This window comes from Rattus norvegicus, chromosome 1, assembly GCF_021556685.1.
Source record: "Rattus norvegicus strain SHRSP/BbbUtx chromosome 1, alternate assembly SHRSP_T2T, whole genome shotgun sequence".
NCBI classification, from domain to species: Eukaryota; Metazoa; Chordata; class Mammalia; order Rodentia; family Muridae; genus Rattus; species Rattus norvegicus.
Window position 1 is genome coordinate 207679947 of NC_141534.1, and position 19991 is coordinate 207699937.

General features: G+C 52.5%; 2 protein-coding genes across 22 annotated transcripts; both read right to left on the minus strand.

Moving 5' to 3' along the window:
- Positions 1-1160: 1160 nt before the first annotated feature.
- LOC103691261 (sperm flagellar protein 1-like) lies at positions 1161-7531 on the minus strand. Of its 4 annotated transcripts, none has more exons than XM_087608171.1 (7): positions 7126-7503; positions 6613-6724; positions 5722-5851; positions 5108-5309; positions 4677-4764; positions 4498-4594; positions 1161-1467 (listed from the first exon to the last, which is right to left on the minus strand). In XM_087608171.1, the coding sequence occupies exons 1-7, from the start codon at positions 7259-7261 to the stop codon at positions 1333-1335; spliced, it is 900 nt and encodes a 299-aa protein (XP_087464297.1). In that variant the 5' UTR covers positions 7262-7503; the 3' UTR covers positions 1161-1332. The 4 variants fall into 4 exon arrangements, with proteins under 4 accessions (XP_087464297.1, XP_087464299.1, XP_087464302.1 ...); XM_087608178.1 differs by having other exon boundaries at positions 1168-1467; positions 5112-5309; positions 7126-7352; XM_087608173.1 differs by lacking the exon at positions 4677-4764 and having other exon boundaries at positions 7126-7531.
- On the minus strand, positions 7515-19607 carry Adam8 (ADAM metallopeptidase domain 8). Of its 18 annotated transcripts, none has more exons than XR_015636628.1 (25): positions 19520-19607; positions 18461-18561; positions 17361-17437; positions 17140-17218; positions 16986-17062; positions 16487-16670; positions 16191-16253; positions 16042-16110; positions 15665-15831; positions 15417-15498; positions 15199-15347; positions 14939-15116; positions 14572-14661; positions 14275-14464; positions 14120-14195; positions 13705-13870; positions 13244-13321; positions 12805-12886; positions 12469-12603; positions 12181-12295; positions 10500-10659; positions 9962-10027; positions 9653-9703; positions 8516-8765; positions 7515-8113 (listed from the first exon to the last, which is right to left on the minus strand). XR_015636628.1 is itself a non-coding variant. In XM_087583199.1 (25 exons), exons 1-25 carry the CDS (start codon positions 19557-19559, stop codon positions 8063-8065), a joined length of 2598 nt encoding a protein of 865 aa, XP_087439325.1. In that variant the 5' UTR covers positions 19560-19607; the 3' UTR covers positions 7515-8062.
- Positions 19608-19991: the final 384 nt, after the last annotated feature.

The window sequence follows — 19991 nt, forward strand, 5'->3', positions numbered from 1 at the left end:
CTGACAGTTATATCCAGTGTCACACTGTCACATATACAGTCACACACATTGTCCCATATGCGTTCACACAAAGGTCCACAGCATCGGTCTGCCCGCGGTAGTCTTCCTGACCATCAAAGCAGCATCCTCCATGTGTGGTTTTGTGTGATGCATGTCTGTTCATGCACACATGTGCATGTGCCTGGCCCAGAAAGCTGGATTGAACTATCACTGCAGGTGGGGACTTGGAGGGCTGGCCAGGTCTGGGCCTGGGCTGACTGAGCCCCTTGGCCCTTCTTCCCACCTCCCTGAGGTACAAGCCTGGCTTTACATTTAGTACTGTGGCGACTCCCTCTGGAGGGGTCTACAGTCATTTAGGGAAGGATTCTGTCTTGGACACCTATCCATGCCCCATGCAACAGAAGTGTCCCCCTCTGCGGTGAACTTTGGCTCGGACTAATGGAAGACAGTAGGGCTACTCTCCTGGAGGTCCCCTGCTTCAGCCTGGAACAAAGCTTTCACAATCAGCTGACCACAGGGATCAGTGCTGACAGAGCTAGACACTGGGACACTGCCTTACTGACTGGAACTCTGAAAAGTGAGTCAGAGTAGAACGGGTGGTAGGACCTGCGGCTAGTGAGTGACTTCTGACTCATGACGGAAACTGCCTGCTCCTACTTCCTGAGAGCCTTCAGGAGCCAGCCATGGCCTATAGGCACAGAGAGGGTTGACTCCAGGGAGAGTGGTGGCTATGAGGAAGCAGAGGAGGCTCCCATCTAAGTTCCATCTGGATATAGAAGCAAGACAGCTGTGTAGCAGACATGCACCCCAATCCCTGTCTGCAGATGTGGTTGGTGTCCAGAAGGCTGAGGATGTCCCAGAGGCTAGCAGCAGCATCCAGGTCTTGAAACCCAACATCTATACCACCTGGCTCACCAAATCTTCAGGGCAAAGTAGGTTACCAGGCCACCTTAGAAGGGGTGTGGCATCCTCTCCTCCTGCCTATCCAGCAACTTTCCTCTCTGTGTCCCCCAGCAGTGGAAAAGCCCAGCAGGCTCAGGCCTGCAAAATCTTCCAGGGGTCCCTATCGGTGGAATCTCTACAAAACTTCAGGGTAGTACATGGTTAAAAGTTCCCACCTACCCTCCAAGGCGACCCTGAGGCACTGCACAGACCAGGACTTTGAGCTCACAAATGCAGCAAATCGATGATGATGACAAGATACTGGGGGATTGGGAGAACCAAGCTCAAAACTGTCCAAACTTGTCTCTGGCCCCAAGGTGCTCGGCCTCCGCACCTCACATCTCACTTTGAGGCTGCATGACCAGTGAGAAGCTCCAGTTGGGCTCAGGATCAAGGTCTGAATGACTCTGGATGGGGGCTCCTCCAGATCTGATGCTCCTCCGGGCCAGTTCTCATCAGCTCCCAGATCCGTTGGTCCTTCAGCTGTACCAGATGCTCCAACCTCATCACCTTCATCTGCAAAATCTTCAGAGAGCACACAAGTCTAAAAGTAACTAAAGAAGTCCGTCTAGCTGCCAGCCAGGCCTCCAGCAACTCTACCCTCTAGGAAATGAGTGTACAGTTCCAGGTCTCGTGGTTCAGGACAGGACCACAGGCCCTTTGGGAGGACCTGGACCCAAGGAGCTCACAGGGTTGGCAGGCTGTGGAGGGCTGGGTTTTCTCCTCCTGTTCCCTGCTGGAACCCAGGCCTCCTGCCTGATTCCCTGTTTCAGCCAGAAAGGCCAAATGCAGTGCAGGGCAGGGCAGGGCAGGGCAGGGCAGGGCAGGGCAGGGCAGGGCAGGGCAGGGCAGGGCAGGGCTGCAGAGGGACTGAGCCTTTGCTGTGAGCCAAGCACCTAGTTGGAGAGTTACTCAGGGCATATTTGCAGAAGCAGCAGATGATGGGTAGATATGTGGCTGCTGTGCTGTCTGTTAACATGTACTTCCAAAAGTTGATGACTCAAGAAGTGTGTGTGTGTGTGTGTGTGTGTGTGTGTGTATAGGGGGAGGGGTGGAGATAGCTCAGTAGTTAAGGTTAGGAGTGCATACTCTTGTTAGGTTTGGTGGCGCATGCCTTTCATCCCGGTACAAACTCTGAGTTTGAGGCCAGCCTGGTGTACATAGTGAGTTCAAGGACAGCCAGAGCTATGTAGAGAGACCCTGTCTTTAAAAAATTAAGAAGGGTGTTGGTGGGGAGAGTGTGTATGTACTGGTAATCTCTCGGAGAAGTTCAGAGTTTGCTTTCTACCACCCACATCAGGCAGCTAACAAGCACCAGCAACTCCAGCTCCAGGAGAGTCTAATGCATCTGGTCTCCATGGGCATCTGCACATACCCAGATGTACACAAATTAAAAAACAACAACGTTTTCTTGATACTCTGTCTATGTAGTCCTGGCTGTCTTGGAACTTTCTATGTAGACCAAGCCAGCTTTGAACTCACAGAGATCCTCCTGCCTCTACCTCTGATCCTGGAATTAAGGACACGTGTCACCATGCCCAGCTACACATAATTTTTTTTAATTAAATTAAAACATAAGTGAATGAACATGGGGCTGCTAAAGCCAGGAATGGTAACACACACCTACAATCCTAGTCCCAGGGAGGCAGAGGATCCCTGAGGATCAGACAGGATCACTGAAACTTCAGGCTACTCTGGCTAGTTAGCAAGACTCAGCCTCACAAAAGAGAGAGAGAGAGAAAGAGAGAGAGAGAGAGAGAGAGAGAGAGAGAGAGAGAGAGAGAGAGAGAGGTGCAGCTTGAGCAGTTCTCCTCAGCACAACTGGGGCATCTGTGGTCCCTCCATGCCTACTTCAAGGATGACCTTTTCCCAAACTTTCTCCCATCAGAAACCAAGATTCCCACCGTGCTCCTCAAGCAGAAAAACTGGATCTGTCTCATCCCCATGTAGTATGAAGGAAGGCATGTAGATCAGGGTGGGGAGCCAGCCTCACAGCAGACAATGAAAGACAATGTCTCTCCCTGGACCTGTGGAGCGTGATGCTGCGTTCACAGGCAGTATGTAAAGCCCGTGTTCTGGACACCTTTCCACTCACTACTCTTCATTCAAATCAGAAAGCCAGGGAGCTATATGGCTAGATCCAGCAATGGATTCCATCCCATGGGGCCCAGCCACAGGCTTGATAACATCCTGTCTATCACAACAAATTCCTCCAGTTTCGTGTCTCACTTTGTGACAATTTACAAGTGGTATTCGACCCTTAAATGGCAAGCTGTGTGAGTGTCAACTTGAGGTGGCAGGTGGGTCTGTTTGCTCTCTGGGTCTCCAGTGAAAAGTTACAGTTCCCTTGGCCAGCATAGGAGCTGGGGCAACAGTGGGGAGAGCTGCGCTGTGAACAAGCGGGGTGGATGGAGGCAACAACTTCAGTTCTCCTTACTGCTTCCTCTCTACTTCTGCTCTGTAAGTCCAAAGCCACAATAATATCACATCACTTTCCTGTTTTCACAAGAAGATAACTCGTCAAGATTTGGGTGCATACCAGGAACTGAGATGGCACTGCAATTTCCGGTAGCCCCTGTGACCTGTGGCTATTGGTGCAGAGTCTCCATTCTTCCCTATTGTCTTAGCTCTTTTGTGTCCCCAGGATAAAGGGAGAGGGAAGGGACAGTGCAAGGGCAGGGACGTGCCTGCAGAACCAAATGTCTGTCAGAGAGCTAGGCATGGACCACACAACCAGGCACACACCAAAGAACCGGGTGTGCACTACAGAATACGCTGTGTATCACAGAGCCGGGTGTGCACTGCAGAGCTAAGTATGTTCCATAGAACCAGATGTGCATCGAAACCAGGTGTGCACATCTAAATGGTTCACAAGGATCCCGGGTGGGTTGTTTCGAGGGCCCTGGCTTTTGGAGATGAAGAGAAAGACAAGGCCCAGTTCAGGCTAGTGGGGGGCAGGCAGGAGGGTCTCCAGCCAGCATCCCACTCTACCTGCTTTCAAGTGTCCGCCCAGCACCTGCTTCCTGAGATGGGCCCCAGACCACACTGCCATCTTATATTCCTGAGCTGCACTTGGGTCTGGTATGGACAGACCACTGAGGCAGGTGGTGAGCACATTAGGGACCCACCATATCTTTCCTGCCTCTGAGAAGGACTGAAATGGCTCACAGACTGTTTTCTTTCCTTGGGTTTTTTTTTTTTCTTCTTCAAGTTTTCAAGACAGGGTTTGTCTGTGTAGCTTTGGCTGTCCTGGGACTCACTCTGTAGCCCAGGCAAGACTCAAACTCACAGAGATTCTGAGATTAATCCCACCTCTGCTAGTATTCAAGCCTTGAGCCATCACTGCTAGGTCACTAATTTCTAAAGAATCTAAAGAATGCCTAAAGAACATTGACTCTCTCTGGTCAGAGCCTTGCACTCCCCATACAGCCCTCACTGGGTCAGTGCCCGCTCTGCAGAAACTCAGCCAAGGAGTGGGGAACTGAGGCAGTGGGTCCCTCTGCATCCTTGCAGCTCAGAATGTCTAGGAAGCAGGGATGCCCCATAGGACCATACCTTGACTGTCTCCTGCAGAATGGCTAGTGCTTGCTCCTTATCCTCCAGCTGCTGCTGGATGCTGACCACGTGATCCCAGAGCCCTTCAATTGAGTCCCTGAAAGGTAAACACTGACCTTTAATCCAGGATAGGGGTCATAAGGAGGTGGGCAGGGAGAATTTGAGAGATAAAGGTCCACCCTCTGCAAGCACAGCAGCCCATTTTCTCCAAATCCCTTTGATTCTGAAGGATCTTCGTGCTGGAGGGGGCTGGAGGGCTCTGTAGGCCTGTGTGACAAATAGACACCATCAGCTCAGGACCCTGCTTCTGATAGGCACCCACTAGTGACAGGACATATGGATGAGGGGAGGGGACATGATCCATAGCCGGTAAAGCAGACTCAGAAGTTATCAAGGAAGGACTTGGTCCTATCCTGGTGTCAGGGCCCTTTGCATAGCCCTGGAAACCTCAGGAATGTTCCTCTTGTTTGAATAATGGCTTCCCTGCGTAGTTCACAGGTTCCCCCTTGGATGGTTGCTCTCTGGGTATTGATGGAGCCAGGACCCTAAGTACTAGGCCTTCCTTAGAAGCCCACTAGCCCCTCTGGGCCCAGGGTGCACCTGCGCATACCTGCCTTCTTGTGAAGGTTTGGGAGCTCAAGATCATCATGCGCCCAGCTTTCAGGAATGTAGTGATCTTCTCTGCAGAAGTCCCAGAGGGGCTCTGACAGGCTGCAATTATCCACATTGGGATCTTGAATCTTAGTGGTATGTGGGTGGGAGGTAAGCTCCCCCCAAGGTTGGACAGCATCCACACCAGAGTGTCCTGGGTCCTGCAAAGCACAAAAGTTGGGAAGTGAAGTGTAGCTGGTCTGGATATGTCTGGTCTGCGTGTACTCTGGGTGGGGTTATTGTGTAAAATGGAGAAGAGTGGGAAGGGCTTGGGTTGGTTGTAGTTGGAGCAACTCGTAGGTGTTTTCACTGCCCCAGGGTAGGTGGATCAGGCTAGGAAGGAGATGAGGGGCTGGGAAGCTCTCAGACAGCAGGAAAATCAGGAATGAGTGTAAATGAGGACTGTAGCCTCGTGTATGGACTTCATTTCTTTCTGGACCACAGGGACATTCATTTCTCTGTTTTATTCTCACACAGACAGATTATCTGACTGTGTGCTAAGGGCTGAAGATACAGTAGACTTGCAGGCTGGATTGATGTGCAGACACTTATGGCTGTACCAGTTGAGCCTACCTGAACAGTCCTGGCCTCCATCTTCTCCCTCAGTGCACATAGGATAGATTCGATAACTCCAGGCCTGTTGGATACCACCCTTTGGATATCATTGTCTGAGATACACAAGTGTAGCTTTCGAAAGACTTTCCTACAAAGAAGGTAGGGGTACACTCTCAAAGCAGTACTGTCAAGGGCTGGGAGTTGAGCCCTCCCTCAAGTTCAGTCCTCCCTGCAATGCCTTCTAGCCACTGGGCAACATCTAGCTTTCTCAGAGAGCCTCTATTTTGCTCTGCACTCAAGTGGGGCACGCCTATCTCATTCCTGACCTTTGGGGCTGTCTCAGGAGATCACAGAATGCCCTATCAGGGCATGTTTTCTCCACTCATTCTCATCTCTCTGATGGCTGACCCTCTGTTAAGTCCTGTTGATACAACTCAACAGTATCAAAAACATAAGCCCATGAGACTGTACCTGGGCCTGAGCCCTGCACTGCTTCTATTTCAATCTGAGTTAGTCTTTTGGGGGCTCTGACTTCCCGCATACAGCATCCTGGGTGCCCACACATGTTCTCCACCTTGCTCTGCTCAGGCACTTCCTGAGGGCCCTCACTGATGGCACTACATCGGACATGTCTGCCCTACTCTGACTGAGTGTTCTTGATATTACTTATCACACCAAACATACAGGTGGAGACTTGTCTGAGGACATTTTGGGAGGTGAAGTAAAGCGTGCCTCCACTGATCTGTAAGGGAACAAGTTAGCTGGTAGGCTGCCCTAGCAAGGAACTCCCAGGAACTCTGGTCGTGGTGCTTTTCTGTAGGCAAGGACCCACAGTGAGGCAGTCAGAGACCCACAGCTGGCCAGAGCATCCCTGGGTCAATCTAGGTGGGCTGAGCTCCCAGGCCTTGCCTGTTGAGAAGGCTCCAGTTGCTCAGCTTCTGGTCTGTACTGCAGGCTGGGATGTAGCTGTGCAAGTCCACCAGCCGAGGGCGGAAGTGCTTCACAATCTCGGCCACCAGCACTGTGGGAACGCGAGGTGAGCTTGGCTTGCCCGCTAAGACCCTGGGTTGCAGCTGTAATCCCTGACCACATGCGTGGAATGGAGTGGGAAGGACGCGAGCTTGTCCTGGGGAGCCCATGATTGTCCCCGAGCCTTCGGCACCGTACCTAGACTCCAGGACAGACCAAGTGGTAGGATGGCCTGGAGAGCTAATACAGCGTGAGAGCCCAGGAGGAGCTGGAAGAGCCACAGGAGGCCATGTTTGCTACTACCTTTCCTAAGGAGCACGAGTTTGGACTCAAGAACCGCTCCGTTCCCCTAACACCCACACCCGTACTAAGGGACTGGACGCAAGGGTGGCCCTCAGCTTTGAGTCAGTCCTCTTCATCATCCTCCCCATAGCGCCTTGCCCTCACTCGCACCACCATCACTGAAGTCCCGAGCCAAGTGGCGCTTGGGGCGGCTGAGTGGGAGCCGGTCCAGCCAGGCGCAGAGGTTGTGAATATCTCCAGGCGTTGGCAGGAACGTAGCAGAGCTCTGCTTGGAAGCACTAAGCATGGCAGAGGAGTGGGTCTGCAGCAGCGAAACGCAGTGGAAGAAACCTTGTGGGTTTGGACCGTTGCTGGGAGACCAGGCACAGCCGGAAGGGGCGGGGCCCTAACCGCGCCTAGCCCTCCCTTGATCTCTGGTAGGATTGGTCCTCCTCCAGGTTCAAAGACCCGGCTGAATTAAGGTGGATGGTTAAAAATTAAGGGAGATGGTGGGTGAAATAGTTTGAGCTGGTGAAATAAAAACAAACTGCCCTTTAGAATGTGATCTATAATTTACTGATAAAATAGAATCTTTATTAATGAATAGTGTTTAGTCATAGTTTCAACAACTATTCTCTTTCAACCCGGAAATGACGGCAACTTCTGTCCCAACACCCCAAGAACGTCGTCGGCTTTTCCTTCCTAAGTCTCATACATGAGTGGGATGAAGATATAGGAACTGTGCCTTGGGGAGGGGTCACTGTGTGAGGGCTGGTGCAGAAGTTGCTGGGAGGGGACTCCTGGCATTCTGTCCACCCAGAGAAAGACAGATTTGCTCACGCTCACTGCAGGCGATGCTGGCCCTGCCGAGCAACTAGCACACATAGACATAAGGTCTAAGCTGGCCAAGGCCAGTGAGAGAATGGATACTGGTTCAGGAGGGCAGCTGAACAGCAAGAGCCACAGAGAGAGAGATTATTCCTGAGGTAGGAACACTGTATGCAGGTCCAGCCTGGGCGGGGGCTGTTGCTGAAGAAGCTCGTTTAGAGGAACAGTGGTATCTCCAAACTTCCACAAGACTACGATGGCCCTGGGGTGCCCTAGCTGGTCACCTTTTCTGGATGGGGACCTTCAGAGCAACCTTTGACCCACCAGCTCCCTGCTAAGAAAAAAGGAAATTGATATTAAAGAGGATCTGATAAGAGAGAGGTACAGCTGAAGATTCCCATAGACAGTTCTTTAAATGTAGACTTCCACTTCCCCTAACAACAGAATGCCCCCCCCCCACACACACAAGATGACTGCACTAACATTTCATGTATAGTGCAGACTAGCCATAGAAAAGAGAAAACTCGATAGTCCCTGAAAGCCGCAAGCACTGGAAAGTTCTGGCAGATGATACAGCAGACATCAAGCCTGTCATTAAGGATTGTCCCATTTTCTTTTCAGATGACACCAAAACTTACCAGCTAAGAAAACAAAAGCAGCCACCCACCCTGAAGAACAGTGCCACAATCAGCAGGATGTTTCCTGTGAGATGGACCCTCCCTCTGGGGCTCACCTGAGTCACTCCAGGCACAGTCCCTCCGGTCCCAGGCTTGACTGGTGGTGTTGGGGGTGCAAAGGTTGGCTTGACCTGGTAGGAACCAGACACAGCTAATGGCAAGCATCTCCTAAGCAGGCCAAGCACTGCCCTCAGCTTCATCCTTCTAAGGCTGTCCTTCTCAGCTCCAGCCTAGTCCTGAAGGCTTCTGTCTTCACACAGCTCAGTAGGAAACCTCTGCATGGCCTCACCATTCAGAAGATAAAACCTGAACGTGGCAGAGCTCCTCTTGGCTAGCTGTCCCAGCCCATTACCTTGCAGCCTCACCAGTATCCCACACATTACCCTGAAGGCTCCTGAGTTTTTAGAACATGGGTCTTTAGAAACTCAAAAGGAAAGAATTAACTATGAAAAGACATTACATGTCTGCATTCTTAGAGAGGATGGTAACCTGGTATTGGTAGGTTTTAAACACATTTTGACCTTCCTCCTCATCTAGCTTCAAAGGAGCTAAAGAGTCCTTGCCTAGAATGCCCTCATTCTGCCAGTTGGGACTGTGCCTAGGATGGAAATTTCTTTCTTTCTTTTTTTTCTTTTCCTTGGTTTGTTTCTTTTTGTTTTAATTTGTTTTAGACAGGGTTTTTCTGTATATTCCTGGCTATCTTGGACTCACTCTGTAGACCAGGCTGGCCTTGAATTCAGAGATTCAACTGTCTCTGCCTTCCAAGTTTTGGGATTAAAGGATTTTCAGCCCTTATGTAAGTCTAAAATTAGTCCCTGGCCAGACATGCATGCACGCACACACATATACAAGTTCTCCAGCATCACAGCTATGACCCCGGAGTATGCACGGAGGGCTAAGACTACAGTAATGCTCATGGGTACTCAGAAGTAGGAGCCCACTTTTAGGACTAAGAAAAGGGTTCCAGTTTACCTGGAACCCCAAGGAACCCTGCTGGGAAGGACTCCAACACTGTGGGTAGGAAAGAGTAAATGAATCATTACTTTCAAAGCTTTAGTTAGTGGTGTTTTGAGACCTTCCAAATCCCTGTAGCCTCCTCCCAAGGGAAAGCATAGGAGGCTGCTCTCCGGAATAAAGGGCCTACAGACTTGCAGGAGGGGAAGGTCTCTTCATAGTCAAAGCTGTCCCCTTACCTGCTTGGGTTTTAGCTTTGGGAGAGGCTTGGTGGGAGGATCAGGTCTAAGCTGTTGGGAAAAAAAGAATTAGGATCCAAAGACTGGTCCAGTTCAGGGCTGGGGAGTAGGGTAGTACCTTTTCCCTTCCAGGCTCTCTGAATCAACCCTTAGGTTCAATTTAATATCCTGACTAGGCAGGGCTAACAACTTTGTCTGTAGAGCAGTTGTTTCCTTAGGGCTCCAGGTCCACAGAATCAGTCACCAGATACCACCTCCCAAGAGGTTTCCATGTCTCTGGAATACATCTGACTGTTTCCCAAGGCTTACCTGGTTTGGTGCCTTTGGGGCATAAACAGGAACTGGGAGCGGTGGACTGGACATGGCACCTGGAGGCTTGAGGGGACAGAGATGTGTGCCTGAGCCCAAGAATCAGTGCTAAGGCCCCAACCCATGCCCACCAGGTCCCCTGCTTTTGGATCCAAGGCTCTTACATTTCCCAAATGGTACCCCTCCCCATTTCCTGCTCACCCTGGCCTAGCATCCCACGCTTCAGCTACATTATCACACTTACGGAGCAGCAAGGGCATTCTCTTCTCACAGCTGAGGTCTGAAAGCACTCACACCCATAAGTTTAAACCCAGACTCCAAATACAGATCCTTAGACAATAAGTCTTGACTTACTCCTTCACCCTCCCTTGGAGCAATTGTAAAGCTTCTTGAGGCTCCAGGCTACTGCATAGCTCATGAGTTAATTTGCACAAAAAGCCTTCACTATCCCTAATGGGTCACACTCTGGGGTGGAGGGATGGAGAGCCTGAGTGTCCCCCATTGCAGCCCCATGAACCTGCCAGAGGATAGTACTTACTGCAGGGGGAGGCCTCTTTGGTTTCACTATAGGTCTTGGGGGTTGGTTGGTAGAAACCATCTCAGGAGGGTCTGGAGGCCTGCTCTTAGCTGGCAGGCTGCTGTCCCCTGTGTAGAATAGGGGGTTGGAGAGCCCTGAGGTAGGCTTGGGTGCCACACTCCTGGGGATGAAGAGAGACAAGCAATGGTAGAGTCACTTCTCAGAGGATCCAGGACTGCCGGGCATGCCTCCCAAGTCAGCCTGGCATCTCTGCCTGGCACACTGACATATGATGCTAACTGTAGTCTCAGGCACATGTGTGAGCATAGGAGGTCAAGAAACAAGTCTCTTGACAGCTATGCTAGGAGGGGCTTGGAGGACCTGGGAAAAGCTGTCCTTTGGCAGTCAGCTTGGAGGTCAAGATCTTGGTGCAGGGCACAGTGGAAACCTAATGGGGCATATGTGGCCATGGCTAAGGGTAGAGAGGTTATCTCAGCTCTGGATTTATCATACACCTATCTGTTGCTCTCGCTGTTCCATTTATAGCCTTGAAGAGGAGGAGGAAGAGGAGGAGAAAGAGAAGGGAGAGGAGGGAGAGGAAGAAGGGAAGGAAAAGGAAGAGGAAGATGATGATGGTGATGGTAATGAGGAGGAGGAGGAAGAGGAGGTGGGGGAGGAGGAGGAGAAGGGGGAGGAGGTGGAGGAAGAGGGAGAGGAGGAAGAGGAGGAGGAGGAGGAGAAGGAGGAGGAAGAAGAGGAGGAGGAAGAGGAGGAAGAGGAAGAGGAGGAAAAGGAAAAGGAGGAGGAAGAAGAGGAGGAGGAAGAGGAGGAGGAAGAGGAGGAGGAGAAGGAAGAGGAAGAGGAGGAGGAGGAGGAGAAGGAGGAAGAAGAGGAGGAGAAGGAAGAGGAAGAGGAGGAGGAGAAGGAGGAAGAAGAGGAGGAGGAAGAGGAGGAAGAGGAGGAGGAGGAGAAGGAGGAAGAAGAAGAGGAGGAAGAGGAGGAAGAGGAGGAGGAGGAGAAGGAGGAAGAAGAAGAGGAGGAAGAGGAGGAAGAGGAGGAGGAGGGGAGAAGGAGGGGGAGGAGGAGGGGGAGGAGGAGGAAGAGGAGGAAGAGGAGGAGGAGAAGGAAGAGGAAGAGGAGGAGGAGGAGGAGGAGGAAGAAGAGGAGGAGGAAGAGGAGGAAGAGGAGGAGGAAGAAGAGGAGGAGGAAGAGGAGGAAGAGGAGGAGGAGGAAGTGGAGGAAGAGGAGGAGGAAGAGGAGGAAGAGGAAGAGGAGGGGAGAAGGAGGGGGAGGAGGAGGGGGAGGAGGAGGAAGAGGGAGAGGAGGTGGAGGAAGAGGAGGAGGAGGGGGAGAAGGAGGAGGAAGAGGAGGAGGAAGAAGAGGAGGAAGAGGAAGAAGAGGAGGAGGAAGAGGAGGAATAGGAGGAGGAGGAGGAGGGGGAGGAGGAGGAGGAGGAGGGGGAGGAGGAGGAGGGACAGCAACAGCAGCAGCAGTGGCGGTGATCCTGGGAGTCTCCTGAGCTTCCCACCTAGGCCTGTCCAACACCTGGAGAAACCCAAGTCCCCTTAAGTGCCTCTGCCTGGGCTTGCTGACGGAAGCAATGCTTTTTCTTTCTTAAGTAGCAGCAAAGCCATTTCCCAAGTTCCGAGGACAGGAAGTATGTGTCTCACATGTAAATATGTTGCAACTACCAAGTCCTCACCTCCTCTGGATTTGTTTTGGGGCCTTTCGGTAGATGACGATGCCTGCCCCGATGACCACGGCAGCCACCAGGATCACCAAGACCACAACCACACTGACTGGGAGGCTCGCGGATGCTGTGGGACACATGGCCATATGTTCATCCAAGCCTGGGGACTAGTTGAATCAAGAGCTGGGGATGGCCCTTGGGAGATGCAGCCTTCTCAGTCCCCCTTGACCATGTCCTGGGTCCCACACCCCACATATGGCCAAGTGCCTGAGAACTACAGCAGAGGGCCCAGTACATTACACCAGCTCTTCTGGCTCTCCAGCAGTGGGTTAGAAGACGTGGTAGTGGCGAGTCCCAGCCCCACAGTGCCACTGTTGAGGCCCCGCCAGTTCCCCGAGGCTGTGGTGCTGTGGACAGCTGCAGACTCAGTGACCACTGGGAAGGAAGACACTGTGGGGGTTGTGGGAAATGGCACTGGAAGCCTGGGAAAGGCTATCTAGCCTTGTTTTGAGTAGGGCACTGCCCTGTGTCACCTTTGGGAAGTAGAGATCATGTGATCCATTCTAACCACCCTCAGGGCTAGTACTCCACAAATACCACCTCTTGTGGGTCTCAAAACCTTAGCTGCTTGTTCACCTGGTACATCTGCCAGCAGCTGTGCACAGTAGGGTGGGGCCCAGCCCGCGTGACAGTGGCACTCCCTCTTGTGGTTGCAAACCTGGAGAGAAAGCGGGACCTCAAGGACAGGTACCTCACAGGGCAGTGGGGGAGGTTGCAGAACACATGGGGTCACCTCCATCCACCCACATATGTCAATCTTGAGCTTATAAGGAATTCTCCCCAGTGACCACACTGTCCAGTGGCAATGAGCTCAGTGGAAAGCACCTATCCTACCTCAGCCCTGGAGAGGCCTTGATACCATCAGAAAAGGATATAGGCTAATTTGAGTCACATTGCTATACCCACAGCTCTCTCTGCCACAAGTTCCACTACACAGGCAAGTGGTGGCAGCCACCTAGCTCAAAGGCACCAGGCGGTAGTTGCACTACGACCTGAAGCCCGAGGCTACACATACCCCATGGTTGTTGCATTTAGCAGAGCAATTTTCAGATCTGTATACACGGAGGTCCTGGCAGTTTCCATCCATGCAAACCTGGAAGGTGGAAGGGGCTCTTGGGTAGCTGGCCTAGGCCCAATTCTTACCCCACTTATCCCCAATCTAAAGGTAAGCTCAGGACAGCTAGTGTGGTCACACTTCAGGATGACTATGCCTATAGACTTGTGTGTGTGCCTATGTGCACATGAGGTGGCCCTGGACTGGCTGATCCTGGGAACCCTTTGGGTATGGTGGACTCTAGACAGGCGTCTCCACTTGCCAGGTTAGCTTTTCAGTTTTGACTAGGGCATAACAGAGGCTGCACGCACATGCCTCTACTAGCCAATACTGTTTGTACGGAACAGTACTAGGGACTCATTCATACAGGCACACTTGATCTTCGCCAGCCCTGGACAGCTTTCAAGTGCTCCTCAGCTCACCTTTCCCTCCTCACACTTGGTGCCCTGGAGTACGAACTCGTAGGTGTTAGTGTTGCTGTCAGTCTGGAGAGCTTGGCAGAGTCCATGGTGGGAAGAGAAAGTGCAGGAGGAACGTTCAAGAGGTTTCTGGCCTCCCTCACAGAACAGCACCCCACATCGGTTGATCCTGCAGACATAGGGCAGGCTGTGGTCATGGGTGTCATGGGGTCTCTGAGGGTGGTGCAGGAGACAGCCCCCAGGACCTTTCCTTCCTCAAGGATGAGGGGCTCAGGTTGATGTCTTGAAACAGGGCAGACTCCAGGAGAGCCTCCTGCCTCACAGAGCAGGCCTCCTCTGTGGGGAAGTCTCTGTGCACCATCCTTGCTATTGAAGATGTACCACATCCAGCTCCCCACGGTTTGGCCTTGATGCTTACCTGCTAGGGTACATACTCCCATAGCAGCCCTGAGGAATGCTAAAGGCAAAGCAGGAGTCGGATGCTGCCCGGGCACCTATGGGACCAGGAGAAGTTAGTCTGCTTTAGGTCACAGACATTCCACAAGCTGGCCCCCCCTCCTATGTCTGCCTCACCTGGCCCCCACAGAGCCTGGCACTGCTGTGCCAGTGTGGGGCAGCTCCCGTCAAAGCAGTAGCCCCCTGGACAGGGGGTACCATTCTGTTGGAAGGCATCTTCAGGACATGTTGGCTTCTGGCCATCACAGAACTCCTCCAGGTCACATTTGTCCTTCATAGGACGACACAGCTCACCAGCTGGCTTCACCTGGTTCCACAGAGAAGCTGACTGTAAGGCAGGCCCACATGATGCCTTTACGAGAATCCCAATCCCCCGGTTTGACTGGAGTAGATCCTGGGTGAAGTCCCACTTACCTTGCATTCATGACAACAGGCACCATGGGCACACTCTGCCCCCTTGGCCAGCTGGCAAGTGGTGGCATTGCAGCAGGGGTTTTGACAATCCTAGGAGGACAACAGTGTGAGCAGCTGCACCCTAGCCAGACCTGGCTCTAGGGTGGATAGGCTTTTGGTGATCACTGGGGAAGGGGCTGCAGCCAATTTATCTCCAACTCCTTTGTAGGTTATTAGGGGCTCAAAGGGAAATGTAGTGACTTGTGACTCCAAGGGCCACATGAGGTATGGGCACATAACACCAGACCCGAGAGACTAACCTCAGACTGAGGCTCCTACACTAATGCTGAAGCTGGTCAACAAGGGGCAGGGCTGAGGTGAGACAGACCTGAGGTGTACCACAGTCACACTGCTCTCCACGTTCCACAAATAGGTTTCCACACACAGGGCCACCCACGAACCGGTTGACATCTGGAACATTGGTCAGGCAGCCTGTCTGGTGATTTGTCACGAATGACTCTAGGTCAACCTGGCTGCACCTGCTGAATGTCTTGGGGAACTTGGAGCTAAGGGTAAGGGATGTCAACGTTAGGAAGAGCCATATGCCAGTCTGTCCCTTCCCACCCAATGTGCCCCACAGGACCTTACCCAATGCTTTCAGTCATGATGCAGCCACCACCCTCACGTGGTATAGGACAGTAGCATCCTGGAATGTTTTCATCATGGTTCATGCCCAGGTTGTGGCCCAGCTCATGGGCCATGGTAGATGCTACACCAATGGCGCTCCTGGTGTGGTCCTATGAGGACATGTTCATTAGGACTGTCTTGCTACCATCTACCCACATGTCCTTGGCCACCCCTTTTACCTGATTCACAGCTCCTGAGTGACGGGAACACAGGGCAGATACCTTAGCCAGTCCAACAGTGGTCCCAATGAAATCAACCCCCCTAGAAACAGACAAGACAGGCATGCCCTTGACAAGGTTCCTGGCCTTTCTTCATCCCTGCACAACCCTGCTTGGATGTCCTACCCTGGAGGCCAGGCTGTACAGAGGACCTTCTCTAGGGCTTGGTTCTGCCTCACTGCAGTGTATGGGCACGGCCGCCCACTCACGTGATAAGTTGCACATTGTCATGTGGGTGCCGCCCTAGCAAGTTCTGCTCCCTCCAGGACAAGAAGTTCTCCAGTGTGACATTGGCATAACGGCTGATGTAGAATTTGTCCTTGTTCCAGATCTCCAGGCCCACTAGGACAACTCGGAAACTGAGTTCCCGATAAAGCTGCAGAAGAGGAGAAGCCCCTTGGAGTCCATGCAGGCCCGGGGATGGAGTCCATGCAGGCCCGGGGATGGACAGGGCCATTACATCCCTTTCTCCACTGGCCCTGTGCTCAGTATAGAGCTCTGAACTAGCCCCACCTCTTGATTGGCTATCTCGAGCCTAAACAGCTGCACCCTCTCTTCAAGTGTCAGCACCCCTGGGGCAACCCACCTTGTCCACATGGTTTACAACCTCCAGCACTCGCTGACGCACAGCCTCTCTGGTCCCCAGCTTCTGGAACTGGGGATATAAGACCTTTAGCCTGGGGCCTGGCAAGCTCACCCCAATTTATCCAGCCCACTCAGCCCCTAAATCCTTACCTCTTGGCTGTCTGCAACCACATACAACTCCACATAGCGGATTTCTCTAGGTTTTAGCCAGTTCTAGGAAAAGAAGCCAATCAGCCTTTTTGGCCTTGACCCCAACCTACCCCAGAGCCTAACTCTATGTTAGGAGGCAAGGTCTAGGCATCTCCAGTGTAGTGGGATTTCTCTGGAGCTACAAGGCTGAGCCAGGCCCACCCACTGAGCATAAGGCTTGCTTCAGGGCTACAGAGAGCTATGCCTATGCCCAGGTATGGGGTCTGGGACTGACCAACAGGGATGATGCTGCTCACCCCGGGCTGAGCCCTGTAGATTTCTAAGGTCCGAGGCCCTAGTTTATCCAGGCTGGTTTCGCTGACCCCACAGGTCCCAGCCTTCTGTTCCAGATGCTTTGCCTGGTACACTGCATGCTGCCCCTCTTCGTCAGCATCCAGAGGCTCAATCAAGTGGACAGTGGACCCGACTCGGAAAAAGCCGCTGAGGGGGAGAGCCAGGTGAACAGAGGGTGTGGTCAGCTTGTTCCTACCTGCCCACCTGTGAGGACAGGTGCTCCATGCCTACTGCCTCCGAATGGCCACCTCACACCCTTGTGGGTGATGACCAGGCTTGTAGATGCAGGAGGCAAGAAGGCGCATGGGTTAGGCATGGCTGGCAACCACCAATGGAGCTGAAGCAAGAGCCCAACCCTTCCAAACACAGCAGGAAAGGATGCTCACCCCCAGGCCCCCTTTCCCCTGCCCTGGTTTACCCTTCTGTAGAATGGGACTTCCTGCTTGGGTCTACAGTAAATACCTGAGGCCGGCACAGGTGCTAATACTGGCAGCTGAGCCCTCATACCCTTCCACATGGCCCTGGTAGAGGCAATGGTCCTGTAGAAGTGAGGGAGGGTCATCAGTCTTGCTGCCTTGATTTCGCTGGCCCAGGGAAGGCTGGCCTGGCACCATACCTGCTCGTGCAGCTGCTCCTTCACCTCAGAGCCATTGGCAGCTGAGTAGGTCTCTGTGTAGCTTGAGCCCAGCAAGTCCCTGGAAGACAACCATTGAGGTTCCCTGGTTCCACCTCACACGGAGCAGTCACCCTAGGGAGCCTGGGCCAGAATTCTGGCACACAGGAGCCCACATTTCCCACTGGACTGGGAGACTGACCCAAGGGCCAAAATCCGCTTACCTGTTCTTTCGAAGGTGCAGGGTGAAAACTTGCTCACTGGTCCCAAGAGCATAGCTCAGACTCTCTGGGTACAAGCCCTAGATGGGGATTCAGGGTGAGTGACTTCAACTTAAGGTCAGGATTTGCATAGCAGAAAGCCCCAAACAGTACCTCCCTAGACTTGAGGATTCATTACTTTCAGGCAGGGAAGTAGGTGGCTGGGACCAGGCTGAGCTGTTTGGGAGGGACAGGAAAAGCAAGTCTCCCAGATGAGCAGAGAAAAACAGAGCTCCATGGCCCCTTGAGCCATTTCCCCATCTGTTCATAAGGATGATGATGGTGGGGTGATAATGTGATGGTGATGGTGGTGGTGATGGTGATGACAATGACGATGATGATGGTGATATGATGACATTCTTTCCCAGAGAAAGCAGGGTAGGAGTGGCAGCCATGGTCAGATAGCCACTAAGTCCAGGGCAACATCGGAGTGGGCAAGGTACACAGATGCCTCAGCACCACTATTCCGCAGCTGGCTATGGTGTCCAGCCTGAGATTCAGAGCAGGTGTGTGCTATATACTCTATGACCTTTCACTCACTCATACACCATGTGTATGACCAGCTCGCCCTAGGGACAGCATACACCAGGAAAGAGGATAGCCTAGGCAGAGATGTTTCCTGAAGATCCAAACAAGGACAGGGCCAGGAATCTTCCTGGAGGTCTACAGGCTGTTCTCAGTTCCCGGCTCCAGGAAATCCCAAGCTGAGAGGTTCTCAGTGCATGCACACAGCTTTAGGTGAGCAGCTGTTAGCTAATCTAGCTAACCACTGCCAACTGAAACTGGGGAGTGGCCTGGGGCAGCAGAAGCCGCTGTACCTTTCCTCGGTGAGAAGCTTCTCCAGACTGGGCCAATGGTCTCATGAAAGGAGCACAGAAGTGAGTGGGTCCTACCTTGGGGGCCCTAGACTCTGATGGGGGGGGGTGGGGGGGGCAGCAGGAGGAAGGAAGTGGTGAACATAGGAGGATCATAGTCATGCCCAGAAGCACAGACAGGGCAGCCCCAGAGACTGCTGGGCCTTTTACAGAAACAGGCTGTGCTGCCGGACTAATGGGTAGACTCACCCACTGGGAGGGCAGGCTTCTGCGGGAGCGGGATGCAGCTAGGCGCCGAGGCCATACCACCTCATACTGTTTCACATGAGGCAAAGGTCCAGGGGCTACTGCTACAGGTGAAAAGAGGTCAGAGGTCCAACAAGGGCTGCTGTCTTGCCTCAAGCAGTGTCTAGCCAGTGTTATATCTTATCTGGGGAATCACCATAAGGTTCAGTGCCAGCAATAGGATATGGCCCATGGCCCAGATAAGAGCTTTCTGCCTAAAACCAGGTCCACCACACCAGAGTCAAGTTGTCTGAGCTTAGTGCACCTATGCACAGAGCCCAGAAGAACTTCATCCACATACCCTACCCCTCCCCAGTGCCTGTCTGGACCTATGCAGGGAGAACACATATAGGATCTTTGGTCCTTCTGCCAGACATCTAAAGTTGACCCCATCTCATCCTTAGTTACCTGATCATATCTAATTGCTGAAAGCACACCCTCCCTCAGGCTTTTCTCTCCCAAGAGAAAACTTCTTGCTCAACAACTGATGAGGGACCAGTTTAGAGACCACCTATTGATCTCTTGCATAGACAAAGGGCACAGTACTTAACCTCAGGGCTCCAAGACAGAGGTAAGAGAAGAGACCACTTGAGCCAGGATCTTCCCAGGACAGGAAAACCAAGCCTTCCAGTGGGAAGCAGGACCCCATGTTGCTACAGAGTGGGGACCACTGCACCTCTAGCTTCTGCCCCTTCCTAGCTAGAGAGTTATGCATCCCTCATGATCCCACAGGCGAACCTTGCTGCCTGGGACTCCTACAGCAAGCAAGGGAAGCCGTCCTGTGGGTGCCGCGCCCAGTGATATCACTGCTCCTTAACTAGCTCAACGAAAAAAACTCCAGGAGCCAATTTCTCTTACACTTCACTTTTGAAAAATCGCAATTCTGACCTTTTCCATATCTATGTTTTTCCATATCCAGGGACCAACCTCAGGGAGGCAAGGTGACCCGACCACGGTAAGTGACCACTAGGCAGACCACCAAGCCTTGAATAGGTTCCTTGAAATCAAATAATCATCACTTACCTGGTGTCCATAAGATGCTGAGTAGCCAGAGGCCAAGCATGACACGATCTGGGGCACACTAACCCTAGAGCTAGAGGTTCCACAAAGTACTCTCTCTAGATCACTAGTCTGGTATTTCTTTCTTTTGAGCCCTTCCCACTGATCAGAACTGGCCAATCACTGGACTGTGGGGCGGGGTAGGGTGGAGCAAGGTGGGGCAAGAAGTGTACACCTCTATACCAACACCCTGCTGGCAGCAACTCGCCTCCAGGGCAGTCTGGAGTTACAGAGGCCCCTCCCAGTTGGTTTCTGGGTAGCTTTGTGTCTCCTATTGATCTCCCATGGTATTGAATAAAATTAATGGGAGCTGGAGAGGGTAAATGGACCAACTTGGGCAGCTACAATTCTACAAGCTCCCAGTCCTGGGGGATTGCCTCTCAGCCCTGACAGAGCTTTGGGAGTGTTAATTGGGTGGAGTCTAGCTGGAGGAAGA